Source organism: Microcaecilia unicolor, chromosome 3, assembly GCF_901765095.1.
Source record: "Microcaecilia unicolor chromosome 3, aMicUni1.1, whole genome shotgun sequence".
In the NCBI taxonomy this organism is placed as follows: domain Eukaryota; kingdom Metazoa; phylum Chordata; class Amphibia; order Gymnophiona; family Siphonopidae; genus Microcaecilia; species Microcaecilia unicolor.
The window spans coordinates 12928127-12945257 of NC_044033.1; the positions used below are offsets into that span (position 1 = coordinate 12928127).

The 17131-nt window shown below is 48.3% G+C and overlaps 1 protein-coding gene across 1 annotated transcript in view; it reads left to right on the plus strand.

Annotated features, from left to right (window-relative positions):
• Window positions 1-17131, plus strand: part of DNAH8 (dynein axonemal heavy chain 8) — a 1267128-nt gene that overhangs the window by 362131 nt on the left and 887866 nt on the right. Inside the window, 2 exon segments of the mRNA XM_030199255.1 lie at window positions 7916-8035; window positions 14866-15007. Of these exon segments, the coding sequence (XP_030055115.1) occupies window positions 7916-8035; window positions 14866-15007 (262 nt within the window).

Consider the following 17131-nt stretch of genomic DNA (forward strand, 5'->3'; position numbering starts at 1 on the left):
GCCCCCTGTGTCAGGAAGCCGTCAGCATGTGGCTCTGGGCTCGCCGTCACGGCATGGTGCTCCAAGCCACATATCTGGCAGGCGTAAACAACAGTCTGGCCGACAGACTGAGCAGGATTATGCAACCTCACGAGTGGTCGCTCAACTCCCGAGTGGTGCGCCAGATCTTCCAAGCGTGGGGCACCCCCTTGGTGGATCTCTTCGCATCTTGAGCAAACCACAAAGTCCCTCAGTTCTGTTCCAGGCTTCAGGCCCCCGGCAGACTGGCATCGGATGCCTTCCTCCTGGATTGGGGGGAGGGCCTCCTGTATGCTTATCCTCCCATCCCTCTGGTGGGGAAGACTTTGTTGAAACTCAAGCAAGACCGAGGCACCATGATTCTGATTGCTCCTTTTTGGCCGCGTCAGATCTGGTTCCCTCTTCTTCTGGAGTTATCCTCCGAAGAACCGTGGAGATTGGAGTGTTTTCCGACCCTCATCACGCAGGACGAAGGGGCGCTTCTGCATCCCAGCCTCCGGTCCCTGGCTCTCACGGCCTGGATGTTGAGAGCGTAGACTTTGCCTCTTTGGGTCTGCCAGAGGGTGTCTCCCGCATCTTGCTTGCTTCCAGGAAAGATTCCACTAAGAGGAGTTACTTCTTTCTATGGAGGAGGTTTGCCGTCTGGTGTGATAGCAAGGCCCTAGATCCTCGCTCTTGTCCTACACAGACCCTGCTTGAATACCTTCTGCACTTGTCTGAGTCTGGCCTCAAGACCAACTCTGTAAGGGTTCACCTTAGTGCAATCAGTGCATACCATTACCATGTGGAAGGTAAGCTGATCTCGGGACAGCCTTTAGTTGTTCGCTTCATGAGAGGTTTGCTTTTGTCAAAGCCCCCTGTCAAGCCTCCTACAGTGTCATGGGATCTCAATGTCGTTCTCACCCAGCTGATGAAACCTCCTTTTGAGCCACTGAATTCATGCCATCTGAAGTACTTGACCTGGAAGGTCATTTTCTTGGTGGCAGTTACTTCAGCTTGTAGAGTCAGTGAGCTTCAGGCCCTGGTAGCCCAGGCCCCTTACACCAAATTTCATCATAACAGAGTAGTCCTCCGCACTCACCCTAAGTTCTTGCCAAAGGTCGTGTCGGAGTTCCATCTGAACCAGTCAATTGTCTTGCCAACATTCTTTCCCCGTCCTCATTCCTGCCCTGCTGAACGTCAGCTGCACACATTGGACTGCAAGAGAGCATTGGCCTTCTATCTGGAGCGGACACAGCCCAACAGACAGTCCGCCCAATTGTTTGTTTCTTTTGATCCCAATAGGAGGGGAGTGGCTGTAGGGAAACGCACCATATCCAATTGGCTAGCAGATTGCATTTCCTTCACTTACGCCCAGGCTGGGCTGGCTCTTGAGGGTCATGTCACGGCTCATAATGTTAGAGCCATGGCTGCGTCGGTAGCCCACTTGAAGTCAGCCTCCATTGAAGAAATTTGCAAAGCTGCGACGTGGTCATCTGTCCACACATTCACATCTCATTACTGTCTGCAGCAGGATACCCGACGCGACAGTCGGTTCGGGCAGTCAGTTCTTCAGAACCTGTTTGGGCTTTAGGATCCAACTCCACCCCCCGAGGGCCCTGTTTGTTCTGTTCCAGGCTGCACTCTCAGTTAGTTGGTAAATTTTTTAGGTCAATCTCAGTTATGTCCTCGCCGTTGCGAGGCCCAATTGACCATGGTTGTTGTTTTGAGTGAGCCTGGGGGCTAGGGATACCCCATCAGTGAGAACAAGCAGCCTGCTTGTCCTCGGAGAAAGCGAATGCTACATACCTGTAGAAGGTATTCTCCGAGGACAGCAGGCTGATTGTTCTCACAAACCCGCCCGCCTCCCCTTTGGAGTTGAGTCTTCCCTTGTTTCTCTTTTGCTACAATACGAGACTGGCCGGCTCGAGCCGGTTTCGGGCGGGAAGACGGCCGCGCATGCGCGGTGCGCGCGGGTGCGCGAGGGCTAGCAAAGGACTTTGCTAGGAAGATTCCGATTGGAGGGGCTGCCGTGGATGTCACCCATCAGTGAGAACAATCAGCCTGCTGTCCTCGGAGAATACCTTCTACAGGTATGTAGCATTCGCTTCAAATTCTGGTGGCACCTCAATAATAGCAATACAAAATTCTTTCACTGCCAGGTGCTTTGTGAAGTAACACTAAAGCCTGCAAAGAAGCTTCTTAACACTAATTCTGAACACAAATTCCAACAACAGTACTTTTATAGACAGTGGTGAATATACATAGCAGGAATGTGGATTCCATTGGAAAATTTAGACAAATCAGACTCATAATACCACACAAACCACATGCCAGCAGATTCTCTCACCTTGGTCACATGTAGAACACATACCAACCCTCATGAATTACAGAATAGAGGACCAAAAATTACAAACTGTCCTGTAGCCCAGCATCAGCCCTTCCCTTCCCTGCCCTACCCTTCCCTTCTTTTTTAACCCTCATCCATCCCCATAGCCCAGCATTAGCCCTATCCTTCCCTTCCCCAACATCTATCCCGCAGCTAGACATCAGCTCTACCCTAGCTCCCCCCACCCCTCCCTGTAGCCTAGCTTCAGCCCTGTACTACCGTCTACCTGTCCCCCCCCCCCATAGTCTGGCATCTCCCCTACTCTTTCCAATCTCCCCCTCCCTCCACTAACCTGGGCACTGAGCCCATCCCTGCGCAGAAACCCACCAACATACCTCCGCATCCCCCGGCACTGCAGCAAAGAGCCCACCCTCACCCAAAATCCCAGAATGACACATTTGTTTTACCTGCTGAGAGGCTTTGGGCTGAAGGTGGTGGTGATCAGTGGTGAGGCAGGGCCCAATCCCAGATTAATTGAGTCCATCATGAGTCCGGCCCTGAATAAAAGCCTTCCCAGTCCCAATCGCATCCTTCCCCAGACCCACTGCCTCTCCCATCCTTGCCCTGTTGCTCTCTCCCCTTTCATCCACCCACCGCAGCTGCAGATGCCTCCAGTCCAGCAACAGCAAGACCCGACCCGGTGCCTGTTTCTTTCTCCCTCTCTCCCCTTTCATCCACCTGCCATGCAGCACAATCCCTCCCGTTGCACCTCGCCGGGTCCGCACTAATAAACAACCAAGGCAGAGGCGCGTGACTGCGGCTTTCTGCTTGCCGTTGCTGTTTCCTGTGCCGGTCCTGACTCCTGCCTCTTCTGTTCTGAGGTAAACTTCCAGACTGGCAATCTATTTTGGTGGTGACGCAACAGCTGGCCGGAACCGTATTATCGAAAAAGATGGCCGGCCATCTTTTTTTCCCAATAATACGGTTTAGCCCAGCCAAATGCCAGAGTTCGCTGGGTTTGAGATCGCCAGTTTTGTTTTCCAGCGATAATGGAAAAAAATGCCGGCCATCTCAAACCCGGCGAAATCCAAGGCATTTGGTCATGGGAGGAGCCAGCATTTGTAGTGCACTGGTTCCCCTGACATGCCAGGACACCAACCGGGCACCCTAGGGGGCACTTCTAAAAATGTTTAAAAAATACAAAAAAAGCTTCCAGGTGCATAGCTCCCTTACCTTGGGTGCTGAGCCCCCCAAATCCCCCCCAAACCCACTCCCCACAACTCTACACCATTACCATAGCCCTTATGGGTGAAGGGGGGCACCTACATGTGGGTACAGTGGGTTTGGGGGGGGGGGGTTGGAGGGCTTAACATTTACTACCACAAGTGTAACAAGTAGGGGGGGGATGGATGTGGGTCTGCCTGCCTGAAGTGCACTACACCCAGTAAAAACTGCTCCAGGGACTTGCATACTGCTGTCATGGAGCTGGGTATGACATTTGAGGCTGGCATACAGGCTGGTAAAAAAAGTTTTTGATTTGTATTTTTTTTAGTGTGGTAGGGGGTTGGTGACCACTGGGGGACTACGGGGAGGTCATCCCCCATTCCCTCTGGTGGTCATCTGGTCAGTTGGGGCACCTTTTTGAAGCTTGGTTGTGAAAATAAAAGGACCAAGTAAACTCGGCAAATTACTGCTTAACGCTGCCTTTTTTTTTCATTATCCGCGAAAGCCGACCATCTGGTAGCCACGCCCATGTCCCGCCTTCTCTACGCTGCCGATATGCCCCCTTGAACTTTCGCCGGCGAGGTGACGGGAAAGCGGCGATGCTGTCAAAAAAGCCGCTTTCGATTATACCGATTTCACCTCTTTTGAGAGATCGCCGGCCATCTCCCGATTTATGTCGGGAAATAGCCGGCGATCACTTTCGAAAATAAGCCTGTTTGTCACTTTGCTGCCATTTATGTATATAAGTGTACACTTACCAACAAAAAGTTCTGGTATTCTATACATTTATGCATGCAAGTGGCACATAAATGTAGGCCTTTTGAGTGACTTCTAGGTATGATGTGTTTGAGGTCATGGAATGAGTGAATGGAGTGTGTTGTGAGGCTAAGAAAATGGGTTTGGTATGTCTGAGTAGGTGGAGTGTTACCACAGGGGACTGCATCCTAACTGTATAAACTCGCATGCACATAATTTAATAATTAGCTGCCAATTGGCATTAACAACCAATAATTGGCTTTAATTAGTATAAATGGCACTAATTATCATTAATTTTCAGTTATGTGCATTAGTGCCCTTAGTTGGCATTCTACAAATTGTGCACACAAAACCCATAGCATGCAACTACAAGGGGGGCATGGATGGATCAGGGACATACCTAGCACTTACACGTATGGTCTCTAGAATACTAGCAGTTATGCGCCTAACTACCATCTCTTAGGTATGAACATTTACACCAGCCATTGAGCTGGTAAGTCTCGTGCCTAAACTTAGTATACCATAACAACAATTATGCATGTAATTGCTGATATAGAATTTGTGCTTAGCGTGGATCATCAGGGCACCTAATTTTAACATTTCGAGACGTGTCCCCTGTGTATGCTTGTCTGCATCTGACTGGGAGTGGGTGAAATGCATGGTTGAAGTATTTGTTGTAGGCAGGGGCTGTCTTTACATGTGGGGTCTGTATACACATGGTTGAAAGTTTGTAAATGAGAGAAAGTGGGTGGATGTGCTCTTGTAACCTTCCCCATATTCACCCCATTCCCTACCCTTCTACACATGTCCTCTCTTTCCTTCATACATCCCCTGTTTAATTAATCTCTCCTTCCATACATTTTCTCTTACCCTCTGTTATTGCCAATTCTTTCCCTCACACATCCCCTGTCTCCTCAAGCTCATCTCCCCATCCATATTATCCACTGTAGCCCCCCTCATTTTATTTAAGCTCCTTGTCTCCTTTAGTAAGTGTCTTCCCTACCTTTCCTTCCTGAATTCTGCCTGTTTAACATACCTCCTTCACTTCAGCCATTGCTTGGTGAAACTCTGTGATGGTGATCCAGATGTAGCTTGCACTGTAGCCTTCCCACGCCATGCAGCCATTTCAGAGTATGATTGCATGTTGCTCAAAATCTTGTTCTGTGTGGTTTCACAAAAACAGCACAGGATTTTAGCATTGTGCACCCTGGAAGAGCTGTGCAATTCTGGAAGACTGCCAGCACCAGCTGCATTTGAATTACCAACTTCATCTCCCATAGGTTTGAACAAATTTGTGCGGGATTATACTCATCGTTATCAATAATGAGCAACTCATGTACAAACATAAATGTACATACACATGAAAACAGGCACAAACAAAACAGATAAACATACAAAACAGATATACACACACATCCAGGAGGGCTGGAAAGAATTCCATGAGCCATGCTTTTCCCTCTTTTCTCCCTATATCAGTCAACCATAACAAGCTCAGCGTTCCATTTTGCTAAGCCTCGTTAGCGAGAAAGTGGGCAAGTGAAATGGATGTGCCTGTGCGACTGAAGCAACCTTATACTTCTTGATTTCCTCTATAGTCACAGCCAGTGTTCCTTCAGAACATACAGCCTATCTTCCCTGTAGAGGATCAGGTACACTTCTTTCTTCAGCAGTGGGAACAGATTACAACTGATTCCTGGGTTCTTAATATTATAAAAATGGATTTTTCCTCTGCCACCAGATTGACCTTTAGTGTGGTCACAGATACCTCAAGCTCATATCCACTTACTTCAGGAAAAAGTCAGTCTAATCCTGCAGTCCAGTACAATAGAACTTGTTCCAGTTGAGGAAACGAATCAAGGTTAAAACTCTTAAATGGCTCATTATTTTAATTGTGCGTGCCCAAATTTGCACATACAATTTTGAGCGCCATATATAGAAACTGGGGGTTAGTGGGCATGCGTATCTTTCTCATGCATATTCATTGGGGATATCCTGAAAACCTGTCTGCTTGCAGCCCTTGAGGACTGAACTCGGATAAGCCTAGACTATATTGTCTCCTCCTGTTCATGCTAGATCTTTTTTAGTCCATGATGAATGTAATTTTGTGTTGAGTTCTCCCAAATGGTAGCTTTTATTAACGTTGCCATTTACTTTTTTTCACTGTGTAAATGCCAGAGGCCAAAAAAAACAGTGGATGAGTCAAGCACATTTCTATATTCAGACTATAGGGGAGCCTGGCTAACTCTTGGGTTCAGCAGTGAACCTGGAAATTTAATGCCAGTGCCGTATCCAGCAACCGGCATTGAATTTCTGGTTTTCATTGACCGTGAAAAACATAGCCGATTAAGCCATATTCATCGGCTGACTGGCTAAGTTATAGTGACCAAAGTTAGAACTGCTATTTATGTGGGTCTGTCTGGCTGCTTAACTTAGCTGGTCAGCCAATGAATATTAGGTCTAATTGGCTATGTCGCATGACACATCTAGTGACCGGGCTAGCCGCTAAGCAGTAATATTCAGCCAAGATAGCCAGCTTTCTCATGCTGAATATTAGCAATTAGCAAGCTTAGGCTATTTAACTGGCCAGGAGCCGTTCCTGGCCGGTTAAATAGCTTTAAATATTGTCCAGTACAACAGTATTTGCTGCAAACCTTATCTGATATTATTCTCATCCTATATAATAAAACGCACCTCCAACATTCTGAAGCCGAGAAAGTGAAGCCTTCAAGCCTTGAAGCATTCCTGCAACATTCTGGAACTGCGTGTCGTCAATTGAGGAGATGGAGCCTTACAGAGTGCACGAATGCTTCAAGGCTTGAAGGCTTCACTTTCTCACACACACACACTCACTCTCTGTCTCTCACATACACTCTCTTTCACACACTCTCTCTCACACACAGACTCACACACACACACACTCTCTCTCTAACACACACACACTCTGTCTGTCTGTCTGTCTGTCTCTCACTCATTCTCTCTCACATAAACACTACATCTCTCACCCATACACTCTCTCTCAAACATACACACTCCGAGGAAAGGGGGGCATGGAACACGCTGGGGAGGAGAGGGAGGGGGGCATGGAACTCGGAGGGAAGGGGGGCCAAGAACTCTGAGGGGAGGAGAGAGAGGGAGGGAGGAGAGAGAGGGAGAGGGAGTAAAGAGGGAGGGGCCTGCACCTCGGTCGGAAGGGGGGCCTGGAACTTGGAGGGGAGGAGAGGAAGGGAAGGAAGGAGGGGGTCATGGAACTCGGAGCCCCACACACACACACTCACTCTGTGTTTCTCACATACACTCTCTCTCTCACACACACACTCACTCTCACACACACATACACTCTGTCTCTTACACACACTCTCTCTCTGATACAAACACGCACACACTTCTCTCTCTCTCTCACACACACACTCCATCTCTCACACACACTTTTTCTCTCTCAAACATACACACTCCGAGGAAAACCTTGCTAGCGCCCGTTTCATTTGTGTCAGAAACGGGCCTGTTTTACTAGTTAAATATAAAATGCTATAAATATCATCAATTTACAATACAAACTTTCTGTTGTCAAATGCACAAAATGTCTTAAAAAATTTAATGCTATTTTTTTAGGTTAACGACATATGCGAGACACATATTGATATAATACTAAAGGAAATATCAGAGACTATTATGATAATCCTGCCAGAGGATAAGTCTACCAGTGTGGAAAAGATGCTTTCAACAAATGAAGTAAGATGAGTATACCCAGTGGTGTGCTGGTAAATGTTTAACAACAGGCTCTCTCCCCGGTCCCCCTCTGCGCCCCCTGTCCCCCTCTGTGCCCCCCCAAATTTCAGAGCTGACTATAGCCGGGGAGAGAGCCTGGGGGGGGGGGGGTGGCAATGCAGTATCCAGGAAAAAAAAATTAAATGATCCCAGGTTCCAATCTAATTCATGTTTAATGTGGGATAAAATGCCATAAATAAGTAAATAAATATAAACTAAATAAATATAAACTTTTAATGCTGAGCTCCTGATTCTCAAAGTGAACATATTCCAAACACTATAATGAAAATAAAATGATTTTTTTTCTACTTTTGTTGTCTGGTGACTGTTTTTCTGATCATGCTGGCCCAGTATCCGATTCTGCTGCTATCTGTCCTCTTAACTCTGTTTCCAGGGCTTCCTTTCCATTTATTTCTTTCCATTTCTCCTTTCTTCTTCATTTCGGGTCCTCAGCTTCTGCCTATTTTCTTCATCCATGTGCAGTTTTTCTCCTCTCTTCCTTTTCCCTCATCTCATCTCCTTCCTCACTCTTCTCTCCCCTCCATCCATGTCCAGCATTTCTTCTCTCTCCTCTCCTCTCCCTTGCCCTGCATGCACCCATGTCCAGCAGTGACCCTCCTCTCCCCTGCCCTCCTTCCACCCATGCCCAGCAGTGACCCTTCTTTCCCCTGTCCTCCATCCACCCATGTCCAGCAGTGACCCTAATCTCCCCTGCCCTCCATCCATACATGCCCAGCAGTGACCCTTCTCTCCCCTGCCTCCATCCACCCATGCCCAGCAGTGACCCTCCTCTCCCCTGCCTCCATCCACCCATGTCCAGCAGTGACCCTAATCTCCCCTGCCCTCCATCCACCCATGCCCAGCAGTGACCCTTCTTTCCCCTGTCCTCCATCCACCCATGTCCAGCAGTGACCCTAATCTCCCCTGCCCTCCATCCACACATGCCCAGCAGTGACCCTCCTCTCCCCTGCCCTCCATCCACCCATGCCCAGCAGTGACCCTTCTTTCCCCTGTCCTCCATCCACCCATGCCCAGCAGTGACCCTCCTCTCCCCTGCCCTCCATCCACCCATGCCTAGGGACTCCCTTCTCTCCCCTGCCACCCCTCCCGCGTTGTTCGCTAAATAGTAGTAGTAGTAGTAGTTCACCAGCGACTTCTCCTCCCTCCCTCCGGATCCGTCCCTCACCGACCTGACTCTTCTAATTCTTCGGCGGTGCAGACAGTCTTGCCTGCCCGCTATCAGCGCTGACTCTCCCCTGCCGGTTCGTGCTTCAAAATGGCCGCCGAGACTTCAGTAGAAGTCTTGCGAGGCCGCCTCTGGAAGTCTCGGCAGCCATTTTTAAAGCGCAAACCGGCAGGGGAGAGTCAGCGCTGGTAGCGGGCAGGCAAGACTGCCTGCCCCGCCGAAGAATTAGAAGAGTCAGGTGAGGGACCGGATTGGGTGGGCTGGAGGGAGGAGAGCCGGCTCGCAGTGGGAAACAACCGGCTCGCAAGTCGGTACAAAATGTAACAACCGGCTCTTGCGAGCCGGTGCGAGCTGGCTCCAGCACACCACTGAGTATACCTTAGAGTCTGAATTAGTTGACCCATATTATGGAGGCAAGGCTCATGTGGGGGATATACATGTAAAAAATGTAAGTTCTTCTTTGGTTTGGATGGTTCTAATTTTAGAATACAAACTGTTGCTTATTAATTTTGTGCTAAGTAATATAGGGCTCCTTTTACAAAGCGGTGCTACTGATTAGCATTTGCTGAATGTGAAGAAGCCCATGGGAATTGAATGGGCTTCTTTGCATTTAGCAAACCGCTAATTGGTAGCGCCATTTTGTAAAAGGAGTCCATAGTAAATGATGAAAGATAAGACCAAATATGGCCATTCAGGGGCTGATACAGAAAGATACTTGTTTTTAAAGCAGATGGACCCTTAAAATGCATTAAAAAATTGTCCATCTGCTTAAAACATCCAAATGTCTTACCAGCATTCTTTCACCGACCTCATGCCCATCTTGGCGAAAGCAGCTTGCACACCTTGGATTGCAAGAGAGCATTGTCCTACTACATGGAGCAGATAAGGCTCCACAGACAGTCTGTCCAACTTTTTGTTTCTTTTAACCCCAACAAGATGGGGGTCGCCATCAGGAAACGCACCATTTCTAATTGGCTGGCAGATTGCATTTCCTTCACTTAGGCTGACCCTAGAAGGTTATGTCAAGACTCATAATGTCGGAGCCATGGCTGCATCGGTAGCCCACTTGAGGTCAGCCTCCATTGAAGAAATTTGCAAGGTTACAACATGGTTATCAGTCCACACATTCATATCACACTACTGCCTTTGAGCGGGATACCCGATACAACAGCCAGTTTGGGCAGATAGTGTTGCAGAATCTGTTTGGGGTCTAGAATCCAACTCCACCCTCCTAGGCCCATTTTTATTCTTTTCCAGGTTGCACTCTCATTCAAATTGTATATAGTTTCAGGTTAATCTGTGTTATGTCCTCGCCGTTGTGAGGTCCAATTGTATAATATTTGTTGTTTTTAGTGAGCCTGGATGCTAGGGATTCCCCACTTGAGAGAATAAATAAGCCTGCTTGTCCTCGGAGAAAGCGAAGGTACTTACCTGTAGCAGGTGTTCTCCGAGGACAACATGATTTATATTCTCACAATCCCTCTCACCTCCCCTTGGAGTTGTCTCCTTTGTTATTTTTACTTTATTTTTGCTGTGGTATTAAACTGGGGAGACCACATTCTTACAGCGGGTGGGAAGGCGCTCACTCATGTGAGGTGGAGCCTGTCTTGGTTTCCACAAAGCTCTACTTCCTCAGCAATCCTCCAGACCGTTCAAGACGCTTGGGTTATGCACTCCTACCAGCAGAGGGAGACTGAGAACACTAAAACTTCTTATACAAGTAGCCTTAACCAAGGAAACCAAGGTAGATCCCTTGGTTAAGGGGATTCGGACAGCCTCCTGTTCCTTTCCCATGAATTCAGACATTAGAGACATGGTTTTTCAGGAATGGTCTGTGCCGGAGCCTGTGCAGACCTTCTCAGTCTCAGCAGAGGGTAGAAGTGTGCAGCCTGTGCAGTGTACTCAGTCAGGTAGGCCCGTTTGGGATTTCTAGGTTGGGTTGTAAATGTTAGAGAACCCACACTTGGATGTCTATTACAGGGTGTAAGTCCTAAGGGGCTTCTTATTCCCTGTGGGGTGTCACACCCGGATGGCCGGGTCCCTCCCCCTGTGCTCTTCCTCTGGAGGACTGCTTGACCTCGGCTACAGACCTCATTCTATACCCTTGAGGCGTTTAGGCATCAGCAACGAGGTTTAAAAATAAATAATTAAACGTTTTTAAAAGGTGGCTATTTTGGCCGTTCTTGTGGCAGTCCAGAGATAAAACGTCTTCAAGGGCATTCTTGCCTTAGGCGGTTTTGCCTATTAGTCTGTCAGAGCACAAAGCAAGTGTTTGTTTTTATTGTGTTCGCAGCCATTATGTCTAAGCCGGCGAGGTGTCAGTTTTGTGCGAAACGCGGCATTGAAGTGAAAGGTGGCCAATGTAAATTTTGTGGGGAGCCTACATTGTCAGCGCTCTTGCCCCCGTGCTTTCCCCTGAGTCGGCAGAGGTGTTGGGCGGCGATTTGACCCCACATTCTGGGCCGGCAACGGCGGGGCCGGTTTTGGCGGGAAACGCGGCCATTTTGGCTGTGCGTCTCAGGTCGGCCTCCCGAAGGAGCTGTTTTTGACGGGAAGCGCAGCCCTTTTGGCTGCACATTCCGTATCGGCACCGGGGGACCCGTGTGTGGCTGGAATTGCGCCTAGTTTAGCCGCGGATCACACGATGGACCTGCCGCCACGGGAGCGAGGCTGTCCGTCGCGGAGACTGCGGGAATTGTTGTTGGGGCTTCAGCAGCGTCGGGGGGGGGGGGGGGTCTGTTTTCCCACCTGAGTTTGTTTGGTCTCTGCATAATGCCTGGAGAGCTGGCCCCTTTCAGGCTGTTTTTATTCCCCAGAGGCTGCTAGCTCAGTGGGAGTTAAGCGCCCGCGGGTGGATATTTCGGAGCCTATGGAGATACTTCCTCTGCCTGGGTCGGAGGTTTGGAGTGACCCAGGAGAGGAGGATCTCTTAGATGAGTCTGAGGATCAGGATGGGCTAAGGCCTGGGGAAGATTCTTCAGTGGTTCGCATTTTTCATAAGGAGGAGTTGTTAGAGCTCATTGATCAGGTGATCTCTACTTTGAAGTTTGCTCCGGCGGCCACTCCCTCTGAGGAGGGACCCCAGGTAGATCCCTTGGTTAAGGGGATTCGGACAGCCTCCCGTTCCTTTCCCATGAATTCAGACATTAGAGTCATGGTTTTTCAGGAATGGTCTGTGCCGGAGGCTGCTTGTAAGGTGTCTAGGGCTATGGCGCGTCTGTATCCCTTGCCTCCAGAAAATTTGGCCCTGCTGAAACCACCTACTGTGGATGCGGTGGTTACGGCGGTTACTAAGGCTACGGCCATTCCAGTGGATGGCGGTACAGCCTTACGGGATCCTCAGGATAGGAAGCTAGAGTCCTTTCTGAAGCGCAGCTTTGATTTGTCGGCTTTGGCCTTGCAAGCCTCTGTGTGTGGGGGCTTGGTAGCCAGAGCTTGTTTCCGTTGGGCGGAGAAGCTCTTGGATGAGCCTGCCTTAGATAGGACTGGTTTCGTTCAGGAGCTGGCCAAATTGGAGATGTGGTCTTTGTTTTTGGCGGACACCCTTTATGATTTGCTAAGGGCTTCGGCTAAGAATATGGCTCTGGCGGTGACGGCTCACAGGGTTCTTTGGCTTAGGGGCTGGGTGGCAGATGCGGCCTCTAAAGCAAAGTTGTGTTCTCTACCTTTCAAAGGTTCTATGTTTTTTGGAGAGGACTTGGATAAACTGATGAGTGGTCTTGGGGATACCAAGGTCTCACGGTTGCCGGAGTTATGGCCTAAGTCGGCTAGTCGAGGGGGTTCGGCTAGAGGTCGGTTTAAGGACGCAAAGTGGTACAGGCCGGGCAGATTTGTATCTCCTTTTAAAAGCCGGTTTTTCCAGCGGACGCAGTCCTTTCGAGGGGTTCGTCGAGGAGGTCGGGACTCCTCCGGAGGTGCCGGAATTGGTAATAAGGCCTCCTTATAAAGGTGTGCGGGTCCAGCCTCAGACGAAGTCGCGCCCCGACCTTCACCAGAGGCTGGACCCGCACACCTTCATAAGGAGTTTTGTCAGGGGTGGACCCAAATTACTTCAGATCAGTGGGTGCTGGAGGTAGTTCACGGCGGTTATGCGCTTGAGTTCGAGCACCCGCTGCCGGATCTGTTTCTTCCCTTTCCTTGTCACTCTCGAGTCACGTTAAAGGCTATTCAAGGGTACTAACATAGGTTCTGTGGCTGTAACAAAGAAATATATTAGTTTACCATGGGGTACACAGAAATGAGATGCAAAGCAGTAAAGACTGCAAGCTGCATTATTGTAGGAAAAAAACCCCAGAAAAACTTGAGGTTATTTTACCATCCTAGAAACATTAGGTTGTAAAGCCATGGCCCAATGCTTCTGAGCTGTGTATTAAAGGGGCCACAAAGAGATAGTGATGCCACCTATGGCCACAACCCCTAATCACAAACCCCCAACTGGAGTTCTCCCATATCTGAGCCCCCTCCCTGAAACCCTCTAAATCAAAGTCCCCCAGAAGTCCCACCTGACCTGGAAGCTCCCCTTCTACTGATAACCTTCCTACCAGAAAGCTTGCACAATTCAAAGGGCTCCCTTATCCAGGAGCCCCCCCCCCCCCCAGTCAGCCAACATGCCCCCCTTCTGGGAAGCCTTTGGGGCCTACCATTAAGATCCTGGGATCCTAATGGGGTTGAGCAGGAGCAATAAGGGCCTATACAAAGGCTTTTTGCTTTGGTAGTACTGCAAGGCTGCCATTTTGAATCTGGAGCCTCATTAGCAGGAATGAATGGCTATTGCTCCGGCCCTCTGTATCCTGGTGGCTCCGGCCACCAGGGATTTTAAAGGTAGGCCTGGGGGAGGGGATCTACAGTGGGTGGGTTTCTACATTGGTAGGAACAATGCTTGGGGGGAGGAAGGGGCCAATAGGACTCTTCAGGTCACCACCTGAAGATATTTGAGCAATAGCCAATATTCAGTACCAGTTCTGGATAGCTAATTGGGCAAAGATAGGACAGCATTTTGTGCTGCCCAGTTAGCTATTCAGTGCTGGTGTCCAGATATTGCTAGTGTCTGAATAAGTGGTGGCTCCATACAGTCTGTGCCCCAGCACTACCTGAATAGTGTGGTGTGGTCAATGCTGATGTTCAGTGGCATTAACTGGTTAAGTACCACTGAATATCAGTGGCTATCCATGCACAAGTGATTTAACAGGGCAGGAATCTGTTCTGCCCAATTGAATCACTTTGAATATCCACTCCAGTGTGGCTTGGGAGTATCAAGCAAGCAGGAGGAAATAGATCCATGGGTCAGTTTTGGCTCACAATCTTAGGTGTCATGTTGTGTGTTAATATGTGGCCCTTTCTTTACTTACCCAAGGTAATAGCATGGAGAGAATGCACTATTAGCTCCGAAATGTAACACAGAGGCCATGTGCTAACTGTGTGCCCTGTGCGTTAAATGCAGGGCAGAGTCAGGGCATGATCCTGCATTTTAGGCAAGGGCCTTGCACTTATTGCACATTAAGTTTTGCTTTTAATATGCAGTAAGCACAAAACTTACCACATTTTAGTAAAAGGCCCCTCAGTAGTACTGTCAAGTTAACTAACCACTCTTGCTGTTTATGTTTAACAGAGTTACACCAAAGAATTAGCAGAAACAATGAACCACAAAAGTATGCTAATAGAAGAAGCAGTAAAGGAACTAACGAGCATATTTGACACTATTTATGATGCTAAGGATGCTAGAAAAATTAAGAAACATTATATATCAACAGGTATTCATGATATTTTATCATTAGAAAAATATTTTGTAATGTTAAAAGTTGTTGTTCTTTTACTTGTTATAAAAGGTCAACAGAAGGAATATATTTATACAGAGGAAGTGGGTAAAGATGACCGCATGAAAGAGAAGCATCATCCACTGGTTGATGTGCACTATTTTAAAAGTACACATAGGTGCAAAATGAATATTCTTTTTTACCATGAAATTGTTTTCTTATGTTAGAAGGCTCACCTTCATTCTCCACTTCATTATTTGACGTAACCATTGTGAGGAATATGAGGATGAGAGGGAGAATGAAGGCACATAGAGGAATGAGGGACTTCAATCCTCAACTATCCCCCAGAGGAGGTCAGGAGCAGGGCAAGAGAAGGGAGTTGGAAAAACCTGTCCCAGAGAGCCAGGATGAGGGAAGGAGTTCTGAACCTGCCCAATCAAGCAAATGGAGAGCAGCTGAGCAATGTATGTGGGGAGGAACCTATGGACTGGCAAGGGGAAGAAAAGGAGGAAGAACTAGAGCAAGAGGAGCCGATGGATATTGCTGCTCTGACTAAACTGGAAAGAAAGGAGGTGAAACAGCAGAGGGCTGCTTGGGAGGAGAGCCTGGTAGAAGAAGGGAAAAGGTGGCTATCCCACGAGGGGACCTGAGAGAACAGGTTTACCATGGAAGGGTCATGCGGGTGGTGGTCAGGGTATAATGTTGGCTTGGTTGGGGAGGGATCCTTGCCACTCTCCCTAGGATGATTTCTTTTGAAAGGGAGAGAGGAGGAGTGGTGATTTTTGGCATAACTGCTTACATGAACTCCTGGGGGGGGGGGGGGGGTTGAACCCCTTCTGGAGCTACCGTGTTTGGAGAATTACTTTGCATACTTGCTATACATGAACTGCTGGGAATTGGAACCCTTTTTGAGCTATTGTGTTTGGAGAATTACTTTGCATACCTGCTATACATGAACTGCTGGGAGTTGGAACCCTTTTTGAGCACTGTGTTTGGAGAATTACTTTACATAACTGCTATACATGGACTGCTGGGAGTTTGAGCCCTTTTTGAGCTACTTTGTTTGAAGAATTACTTTACATAACTGCTTTATATGAACTACTGAGATTTTGGAACCTTTTGGTTTATTTTGTTTTGTTTTGAATACTATGCGGTTGAACTGTTGTGCTTCTTGAGACATTCTGTGGTAGGAACCACCTTTGGAGGAGCAGTTGACACAAAAGTATTACAATAAAGTATAATGATCTGACCTTGTGGATTGCCGTGTGCTCTTTACAGCACACAGCTCAGCTAAAGGGCCGAGGGACTCAAGAGTCTCCTGGTGCAGGAGACTTTTCCAAGAGTCTCCCGGTGGTGGAGGCTTTACACCATGTTAAGAAAGCTTATAGCATTTAACTTTTTCCTGCTTCTTGCCAGTTCTCTAGAATACCCTGCTTGCTGAAAACAGATTTTAAAATTATTTATCCCACTTTAAAAAGAATAGTTAAAGTCTGCTATTTAAGCAGGTCTGTTGGTGATAACCCAAACAACTTTGAGAGAACCAATTTTGAGAGAACGACCCGCGTTGCTGGTTGGCCAGTGGTGTCATGGACAGTATATCTGGAGGATTTATGGACTGGGAGCAGCCAGATGGCATTCCAAGATGTTAATCCTGCTGGGACAGCCATTTATGCAGAGGTAAAAGCAGCCATCTTGGAGAGGGTGGGCTACACCTCAGAGACCTATCAACAGCAATTCTGGAAGGGTTCCCTGCAAGTTAAAGAAAACTCCTGGAGTTTCTTCTACTGACCCAAGGAGGTCGTCTGGAGATGGCTGCAACTGGAAGCAAAAACAGGCCTGGAGATTGCAAGAGTCATCCTCCTGAGCAGTTCCTTGAAGGTTTACCATTGCCTATGAAGCAGTGGGTGTGGCAGCACCCCAGACTGACCACAGAGAGTGTGTTAGAAGCAGCCAAAGCCTTCTACTAGGCACAGCCAGATTCTGAACCCTATAAAGAGAAGAAGCAACTTGGAAGTCCTGGAATGAAAACTGGAGCAGACAATTTAAGGGATCAGAAACCACCGTCTGGGCTGGGGTTTCCAAGGAAGTGGGTCAGAGCGTGGGAAGCCCTCATCCCCACGA